The sequence below is a fragment of the Anastrepha obliqua genome, chromosome 3 (assembly GCF_027943255.1).
Source record: "Anastrepha obliqua isolate idAnaObli1 chromosome 3, idAnaObli1_1.0, whole genome shotgun sequence".
Taxonomy (NCBI): domain Eukaryota; kingdom Metazoa; phylum Arthropoda; class Insecta; order Diptera; family Tephritidae; genus Anastrepha; species Anastrepha obliqua.
The window spans coordinates 4,014,518-4,024,267 of record NC_072894.1 but is presented as its reverse complement, the minus strand read 5'-3'; the positions used below and the strand labels follow the sequence as shown (position 1 = coordinate 4,024,267).

At 36.2% G+C, this 9,750-nt stretch overlaps 1 protein-coding gene across 3 annotated transcripts in view; it reads right to left on the bottom strand.

Annotated features, from left to right (window-relative positions):
- Positions 1 to 1,857: 1,857 nt before the first annotated feature.
- LOC129242652 (LHFPL tetraspan subfamily member 3 protein) overlaps positions 1,858 to 9,750 on the bottom strand; it is a 34,327-nt gene continuing 26,434 nt past the window's right edge. For 2 of the 3 annotated variants that reach the window (XM_054879423.1, XM_054879422.1), the window contains exons 2-6: positions 7,413 to 7,604; positions 3,499 to 3,632; positions 3,188 to 3,314; positions 2,439 to 2,681; positions 1,858 to 2,371 (exon numbers count right to left, since the gene is read on the bottom strand). In XM_054879423.1, the coding sequence (XP_054735398.1) occupies positions 2,178 to 2,371; positions 2,439 to 2,681; positions 3,188 to 3,314; positions 3,499 to 3,632; positions 7,413 to 7,554 (840 nt within the window). In that variant the 5' untranslated portion in view covers positions 7,555 to 7,604 and the 3' untranslated portion in view covers positions 1,858 to 2,177. The remainder of the gene's footprint in view (positions 2,372 to 2,438; positions 2,682 to 3,187; positions 3,315 to 3,498; positions 3,633 to 7,412; positions 7,605 to 9,750) is intronic. The other variant, XM_054879424.1, reaches the window with a different exon arrangement.

The window sequence follows — 9,750 nt, the reverse complement described above, 5'->3', positions numbered from 1 at the left end:
TGCAACAAAAACCATACAACTCAAAACCCCAAACTTTGTGTTGTTCCCTACTACAGCCTTATAGCGACCAGTATCCGTATTTAATGGCCCTCACAAAGAAATCCTAAGTGTCTCAAATCGCCTCCTCTTGTAGACTAACTGACACTACCATTTCTGATTAAACGGTCGTTCAAAAAAAAGATTGTTGGATGGCACATCGTATTTGTCTTTCCCTATTCCAAAAAACCAAGACTAATAATGGCTACACTCCACAAACCATACCAAAAATCAAACGCTCTGTTCACATAGACTATCTTAAGACTACCAGTGGGTTTTCCAAGCGCCTAATACGGCAATCAGGACCTCATTTAAAATGATGATTTTTGTGCTGCTGCAATGGCCACACGACGGAAGTTCATTAACTTGATTTCATATTTAATAAAAACGTATTATCCTATTGATAGAAATCCTCATGCAGAATTCTCCTCTAATGCTTGGCTACTGTTAAATGAGATGACAATTTCTCGTATTGTTCGCAAATTTAGATGCTTTGTGTAAGCTATGGAGGAGCTATGACATTAATAGTCATGTCGGTGTCAAAATAACATGCAAGTTAACCAACAACCAGCTAATGGTGCACCCTTTACTTATACTAAATCCTAAGCAACAAAAGAATCCAACCAGTGCATGCTCTGCAACATTTTTTGTATAATCATATTACAGTTGGGTTAGGTTGAGTGGCTGTCATCCGACACACTCAGACTCTGAATAGTCCCGTTGTGATGCCACTAGTGCTCGTCCTTTACACTCCTGAGTCTTATCTGAACCGAGCTGACCAGACAAGGGACCCTTGAGGCGGTATGCCCGCGAAAGGAGAGGATCGGAATCCCCTTGACAACCTGCGCACTACTCCTGAAAGGATGGGCTTTGCACCCTTTTCAGCGAGCGCTGGGTAAGTACACGAACGTGTAGGGTCGCGAAGTCCTTCTGGCCACGTTTGGATAGGAGGCGTTCGAGGGATATTCTGAGGATGACGAAATCTCATCTCTCAAATTTCGTGGGCATCCTCACGGGGCACTGCCCGCGGGGTACACATGCCGCGAGACTCGGAATCACTTCGAGTCCCTTTTGCGTCAGCTGTATGGAGGATGACTAAGATTCAAGCATCTTGGTTCTCACTTCTTTTCTGCGCCTGCTGATATAGCGAGTCTTGATAACAAAAATCTGATGAACTTCACCAGCAGCATAAAGAGGTTAAAACAACCGCAGACCAGTCACCGTTCACAGTCCACAAACACTCAACCCTCCAAACCCCTTTCCCTTTCGTCCTATCGTCCTTTTCCTTCACCTCTTTTCCCCCCTCTTGCAGTTGTATCACAAAGGATGAACCAAACTTTTTCGTGCAAATGGGCCCACTCTCTGGGCAACCATCACTACCTAACCTAACCTAACCTTATCTGAACCAACCTGTTGATTTAATAAATTTTGTTAATTTCGGCAACCCTACTTGAGAGACCTCTTCAATGCTGCAAAGAAAGGCAAATCCTAACGAGAAAAGCCTTGTTCTGTATACTCGTAGAGCAATGCATGTACACAGGAGGTGCCCCACGGGTTCCTCTTCTTTAATATCGCGACAGCTTCGAAAAAAGTCATCATGCGGTACCCCCAGTCTGTTTTCACGCCTTCCCATTAGACAATGCCCTGTTAGACGAATATATTTACTTGCGGTAAATCTGAATTGAAACAAATAAAAAAACGCAGAAAAAAACATTTCTTTCACTTGTGAAAGTGATCAGGAATACCTAATCATCAAGCGAATGAACTCATCCGTACAATGGATAAGGAGCTTCCTCACAAACAAATCTTGAGAGACTTCACTTACTCAGAAAAAGACAATAATTTATTTAGGTTTACACTTATTTTCTATTGTACATTTTACAATTTTAAATACAATAAAATTACATTCCTATTTACCGTATTTACAGGTAGCCACACAAGTGCGGCACAGCTTTTATTACAAGGTTTTGATTTTACTTTTTTTCAGTCCATAAAACCTGCATTCAGAATACCAACAGAAAATAAAAAGAGTTTTCAAAACAGAAAATAAAATATTTAACACACAGAGGATCACAAATCACAAAATGGGTCGGCAGCACAGAGTGTACAAGGCAGGAGGTTGGCCAAAACGGGCGCAATCCTCAGAACTGATGCATTGGATAGTCGGGTCGATATCGATGGTTGGGTGTGCGCGAGGAGAATTGCGATATCGTATCATCGCCGTTGATGGCAACGTTGTGCGGGGGTGCCACCAGCAAAATGGGCTGCAGATTCAGCGACTTCCGCGAACCGGCTAGGCTGACAGCGTCTGTAATGTAAGCGTTGTTAATCTCACCTGGTCAGAAGAGAAAAAGTCATGATTTCGAAATTCGAAACGTTTTCCTACAATCATCTAAACTCACCTTTGTAGAGCGAACTCTGGTAGAGTGGATCCGGCTGTAGGCGCACATGTCGCGTGGCAAGTATAAAGGCGAGCGTGGCCAAAACAACACCGTCGATGCAACCAATTATGGCAAGAGGATAGGCCCAGCGGATGCCGCACAGACCGAGCTCAAAACGATTCGCATCGGGTCCACAGATTTTGCGAAAATCGTCCGAATTCCAGCCGAACGGAAAGGCGGCGCAGGCAACAATCATACAAAGCGCTGGATTAAATGGAAAGAGAAAACCAAATAATAGGAATTCGTGAATTTGGATAAAAATTATTGTAAATTCGAAATGTTTGGCTATTTTCACAAATTATGTAAATGAAATTCTCCTCCGAAATAGCGACTTATTTCATAACAATTTTTGCTCAACTATTGTGTTGACAGCAACATAAATAAAAAAATGACTACCTTTGCAAATTAATCTGATCGCTTTGCTTTGGCAGCGATTCGGGCTTGCCGTCAAGTACATTTTTTTGCATTCGAATGTCGGTCAGTAGAGTTTTTCATTTATTATTATGTTTGCAAACCTTTATGAAAAAACAATTCGCTATGAACATATTTAATGGGCATATGTATGTGTTTATATGTGTGTATGTGTATGTGCACAATGCAAGCAACTGCAATTGCACTCTGTTACATTCAATTATTTATACTTTGCACACATACATATGTACACCTGCACCTAAACATGTACAAACATGCTGAATACTGCGCATACTGACCTGATATGATTTGCATCCAACCGCATATATGAAATACTCTCGTTGACTTCATAAAGATCAAGAATACCAAGAAGCAGATTGTCAGCAAGGCCAATGCCACCGCCGCAACCATAAAGAATGTTGCCAACTGTTTGTTCATCGTGATGAAGACGCGTTGTTGTTGGTTGTAGGTAAGCGCAAACAATGGTTAATTAAACAAATGAAGAATGAAAAAAGAAAAAAGAACAAATAAATGAGTGAATAGAGATAAGACAGCTGAAAGACGTGGATATTTTATTGGTGCTAGCCACGAAGGTGACTGCGATACGCACTTGAAACGAGAATGTCGGCACTGAAAGTATGGTCTCCCAACGGCGCTTGCAATTGTCGAATATCTCGTCGCGCTGACACACCTGCCACAGACCTAAGCGTCCCGCACTTTCATTGTCTGGATCGCCAACCCATTCTGCAAAGAAATGACAAGCAACGCAATTAGAAATGGAGAAATCATACAAATGCGGAAATAGAATACGAGCAAATAAGGGCGATAAAAATTAATTAAAATAAAATAAAAATGAAATAAAGTAAGATAACATAAATTAAGGAAAATAAAATAAGATAAAATAAAGTAAAATAAAGAAGAATGAAATAAAATATATAAACACTAAATATAAAATAAAATAATATAAAATATTTTAAAGTAAGATAAAATAAAAAAAAATTAAAATAAAATAAAATAAAGTACAATAAATTAAATTCAAGTTAAATAATGTAAAGAAAATTAAAAGAAAATAAAATAAAATAAAAAAATACAGCAAAAAAAAATTCAATAAAATAAGATAAAATTAAAAAAATGAAATAAATTATATTAAAGTAAAATAAAATGAAAGAAATTAAATAAAGTAAATTAAAATTATATTAAATTTATATATATACCTTCTGCTCAAATATGAACGAGACGGTATCAATAAAACGGTCCGCGGATGACATATGGCAAAAATAAATTTTTTGTTTTTTGGTAGGACTGTTATAAGCTTTCATAGCAAATTTCAGCGTGATATGTCACATAGTTTGTTTTCTGTGCTACTGTAAACAAGTCAAGCTCGAGTGTGTTCTTCGAATTCTCTTTTATGACTTCAATTGTCTCAAAATGTTTTCCACGGAGCGGCAACTTGAGCTTGGGTAACTGGAAAAAGTCACATGGAGCCATATCAGGCGAATACGGTGCTTGCGGAACGATATTAACATTATTTTTGTTCAAATAATCGCGAACAAGACGTGATGTATGAGCTGGTGCAATATCGTGATGCAAGAACCATGACTTGTTGTCCCACAATTCCTTCCTTTTAAGACGAATCTTCTCGCGCAAACGCTTTAAAACGTCTAAATAATATTCAGCGTTAACCGATTTTGTGATTTGTGCGATTTTCAACACAATTTCCTTTACTTTTCCGATGTTTTCGTCGTTTACTCATGTTGCTGGACGACGTTCATGAGGCAAGTTTTCAACCGATGTACGGCCCTCTTTGAACGATTTGTATCACTGGAAAACACGTGCACGCGATAGAGCAGAGTCCCCATAGGTTGTCTACAACATTTTTAAGGCGTCTGAAGCCGAAATTTTGTTGGAATAACAAAATTTCAAACAAATTCTTTGTTCAACTTGAATTTCCATCGTTAAAGTCGAAGAACACACTCGAGCTTGACTTGTTTACAGTAGCACAGAAAACAAACTATGTGACATATCACGCTGAAATTTGCCATGTAAGCTTATAACAGTCCTACCAAAAAACCAAAAATTTATTTTTGCCATATGTCATCCGCGGACCGTTTTATTGATAGCGTCTCGTTCATATTTGAGCAGAAGGTGTGTATATAATTGGCGCGTACACCTTTTTTGGGTGTTTGGCCGAGCTCCTCCTCCTATTTGTGGTGCGCGTCTTGATGTTGTTCCACAAATGGAGGGACCTACAGTTTCAAGCCGACTCCGAACGGCAAATATTTTTTATGAGGAGCTTTTTCATGGCAGAAATACAGTCGGAGGTTTGCCATTGCCTGCCGAGGGGCGACCGCTACTAGAAAAATGTTTTTATTAATTTTGGTTTGACCGAGATTCGAACCAACGTACTATCTGTGAATTCCGAATGGTAATCACGCACCAACCCATTCGTCTACGGCAGCCGCCTATTATTATATTATATTAAATTTACAAAACTCAAATATTCGACCGTATATTTGCGAAAAAAACGCAAACTAAGGCTCCGTCACTCTAATAGTTCGAAGAGTTGTCCTTAAATAATTTCCATAAATTCAATATTTCAATGCAACCAACAAAAGATAAAGGCATTCAAATTGCGGCTTATATTCGACCAAATGGCATTACAAAGTCAAAATAATGTTTTTTTCATGGCTCATGACACAACTCACTCTCTTTAACTACACCAAAACTATTTTTATCTTCGCTTTTAGTTCACAAAATTCCCTTAAATCTAACACTCTGCCAATTGCTTCATGACTTAGCACAAAGTGTGGGTGTATTAACATGGCTGACTAGATGAAAATACGCCGAAAGAAAGCTTCCGACCAATTTCGAAGTTCACTTCGAGCTGCTCTAAGGCCACAACTGAGAAGCATTAATTAAAGGTTGTACTAAAAAAGCTAGGTGCAAAATTCTCACATATCCTCCTCGCGAAACACCAGAAATCGGGCAGCACCGAAAGTAGTGAGCCCAGTAGTGAATTATGTTGACTTAAAGCCGTTCCAAAATGTAACTTGCATTTGAGTCACTCTGTATTTTTTAATAAAGTTCACTAATTTATTTTTTTATTTTTAATTTGTATAACTAAAGATTTATGTGTTATAATAATTCCCTCAATGAATGATTTTCGGTATTAGTATATAAACTGGAGATGTCAATCTCGGAATCTGTCACACTTTTAATGTAATCCCGGGAATCTAAGATTCGTGGAGGATATGACTTTCTCCAATTCAGTAGTAATTCAATAAACCTAATATTTTTTATAAAATCTAGAACATTTTAAAACTTCATATTAAATAATCTTTGAGATAAATTCCTAGTACAGTAGAAATTATAATTCCTCACGCATTAATATTAGTTTTTTTGAAGTATTTATTTAATTCTCAGTTTAGAATCATCGTTTAGATTAACTACTAATTATACAAATTAAACTAAATCAAATTAATATTAATAAATTATTAAATTAAAATTAATATTTAAAGAGAAATGTAAGACAAGCATAAGCGAAAACCTGGATAATTTCTTTCTATCCGTACAGTCAGCGTCGAAAATAAATATGATAAGTTTAAATTATTTATTTATTTACTTTTTAATTTAAATCACAGTTCTTATAAAGCAAAGTTTCAAACTTTGTATTGAACAAATTTTCATCAAAATTTCAAGTACGCAATTTTAGAACTCCTTATTTTGGTATAATGAAATGCAAATTTCAAGTTCATCAAAAGTCACAATGTTTTTAGGTCGCGCGCAAAAGCATTTTCTCTATTTAATGCCTCGTTCACATTTTTTTATATGGAAAGCACACAGCTTCATCGGAAGAAAAAAAGCGATTCTTAAACCACTTCAAGCTTGCACTTTATCAAAATTCAATAATCTATAAAACTGTGTACTTGAAAATTTTCTAAAAATTCTGAGCAAAAGGTTTGAAATTTTGCCGAATTTCAAAAAATTTTGTAAAAAGTTTTAAGTTTTGCCTTATATGGTTTTTGTTATATGATAGTATAAACAGTATTTTTATAAAAAATAATTGAACATAAAAATTAATATACAATGTAAAAAATAGTCAGAGCTAATGAATATGTGGTGGGCACTTTCTTTTGACGCACTTTCATATTTCATATTTCAGGCTCTCCATAAAGTAAATAACAATTAATCAAATATGACTAAACATCCATACTCACGTAAACAAAAAATTGTCTACTTGCATTTTGCCCAACGGGAAAGTCTTGTAATTTGAATTAATATGAATTTTTTTCCAATTAGATTTTATTCAAAATCATTCCTATACTTAAACCTAAAAAAATGTATAAATTACCAAAGGGCTAATATCAACTAATTCTAACACTGAGATTCCGGGCTTGGCATCCCTAATATGAACATACGTATTTATTATATACTCGTATATGCCCCGCCATGTAAAGATAGAAATTTCAAAAGCAATCTAACTTAGCCAACTGTTCATTCCATTCAATTGACTGGCACACTAACCTGGCGTCACAAAGGCAACGATTCCGATGATAGCGTAACATATTGTGAATATCGCCCAGAGTACGGCTATGGCCTTTGAGTTGCGTATGTATTTGGTTGCATAGAGATGCGTCGTGTCCACGTACTCGATCTTTGTGCCCATTTTCCAGCTCACAAATAACTTTGCACACTCACGACTTCACAGTGATTTGGCTGAAAATAATTGTAAAGTAAAGTAAATACAATTATTTTTTATATTTCTCTATGGTTATAATACGGTATGTAATGCGTACTTGTGCAGAGCACATATAATATTTTGAAAGTATAAAAGCCAAAACATTAAAAAGTACTAACGTAAAATAACACATCATTAAAAAGCTTCTTGCGGCAGTAAAGGAAGTAGAAACTCAGTAGTAGAATCGGCTAATATTTTAAGCTGCTTACTTTTTGTCGTGAAACAAATAGTTTTATGTGAGTCAGTTGAATGACCTTAGAGTTACTTATATGCCAGAGCTGCTTGTGGCACTTCGTACAAATATTCGTAGCTGAGCCTTGTCGGTTGGCGGCTGACATTCTGTGAAGCCAACTTGCAACTAATTAATCACTGGTCTCCTCCAAAGTCGTATAAATTCTTCTTATTTACAGTAAACGCATTTAATTATTTAGCTTCCGCAACTCCACTTGGCGATCAAATAATAGTTCTTTGTAATTGCAATCAGTGGCCTGTTATCATGAATGTATATTTCTGGTTAGGTTATAAAAACTCAGCGGATAAGATCACCCAGGCAACGTGAAATGTCTCTGTTTGACTATTTCTATTTCCGGAGCAAAATCTGTCACTTTTAATAGTTTTCGCTGCAGATAAAACCATAAAACAACCTTCACTAAAAGCATTGATGGTCATCCACAACCTCAAGGGAGAATTCGGTAGGGTTGTACGTAGGTTAGGACTGTAGTATATATGTACGTAGAGACGTACTTTGGGGACGTAAAAATCAATTTTTCTTATTCCAAAAGTGTAATTTGTAAAAGGAGGAGGTAAAAAAATCGCACTTAATAGCAGTTGGCTGAAATGAAGTTGGAAAGCGCAACAACTAATTTAAGTTAGATGGCACTTAGAGTTAATGTACTGACAAAGTGCCGCGGGTTCGGCTATGTAGTGATCTCCGAAATAGCGGCTATAACCTTTACCACTTTCAACTATTTTTATATTTTATTTATATTTTATTTTTCATATTTTGAATTTTCGACAAACCAGCTGGTCTTGAGCTCGGTAAAATTATTTTTAATGTTTAGTGATGACCTCATGATTTTGTTATTTTACTAAAATTTTTTGTACCTATTTAAATAGTTTCGAACATAAAATAAAAATGTCTTTATATTTCTTGGCTTTCGATCTTGTATTAATTTCCCATTTTTCAGCTAGTTTGAAAAATATGCAGGATGGGCCAAATAAGACCTACTAATGTTAAACACAAATAACTTTTGCAATAATCATTTATTTTGGTTAATTGTTTTTATACATTGAATATATTTTATGGAAATTATGTATGAAATATTACATCAGACAAATGTCCACCATTTTTCTTGATACAAATATTGACTCTTTTTAACGCGTTTTCCGTTACACCACGTAATGTTTCGGGTTGAAGGCTCAGTATTTCGTCTCGAATATTTTGCTTCAGCTGTCTAATAGTGTCTGGTTGATTAAGATACACTTTGTCTTTTAAATATCCCCATAAAAAGAAGTCGAGCGCAGTATAATCTGGCGAACGAGGTAGCCAAGGGAAATCTGAATTTTTGGAAATCAGATGTTCGCCAAAAATTTCACGCAGCAGGTCCATAGTTTGCCTAGCAGTAGCCGCAGTTGCTCCTTCTTTTTGAAGTCACAAATTAGGTAAGGAGCTCCTGAAATCGATTCCGGCGTTTCAACCTCATTTTCGAAGAAATATGGACCGAAAACTCTAGTGGCCATTACACCGCACCAAACAGTACATTTATATGGGTGCAACTGATGTTGGTGTGTTGCCCTTGGATTTTCAGAGCCCCACAATCTGCAGTTTTGTCTATTGACATAACCATTTAAATGGAAATGCGCTTCATCCGACATCAAAACATTATTGCCGATATTTACGCTGCGTTAAAACAATTGATCGTTGACAAGAATAGAAAATCTCGATAATTTTAACGCGTTGTGTTGTACTGTAGGGTTCCATAATAAATTTCCAACAACTCGATTATAACCTACAAAAGGAGAAAAATAAATATAATATGTCAAAAAATAAAAAAGTTATTTATGCTTAACATTAGTAGGTCTTATTTGGCCCACCCTGTATAAGAGAAATAAATCATCTTGTCT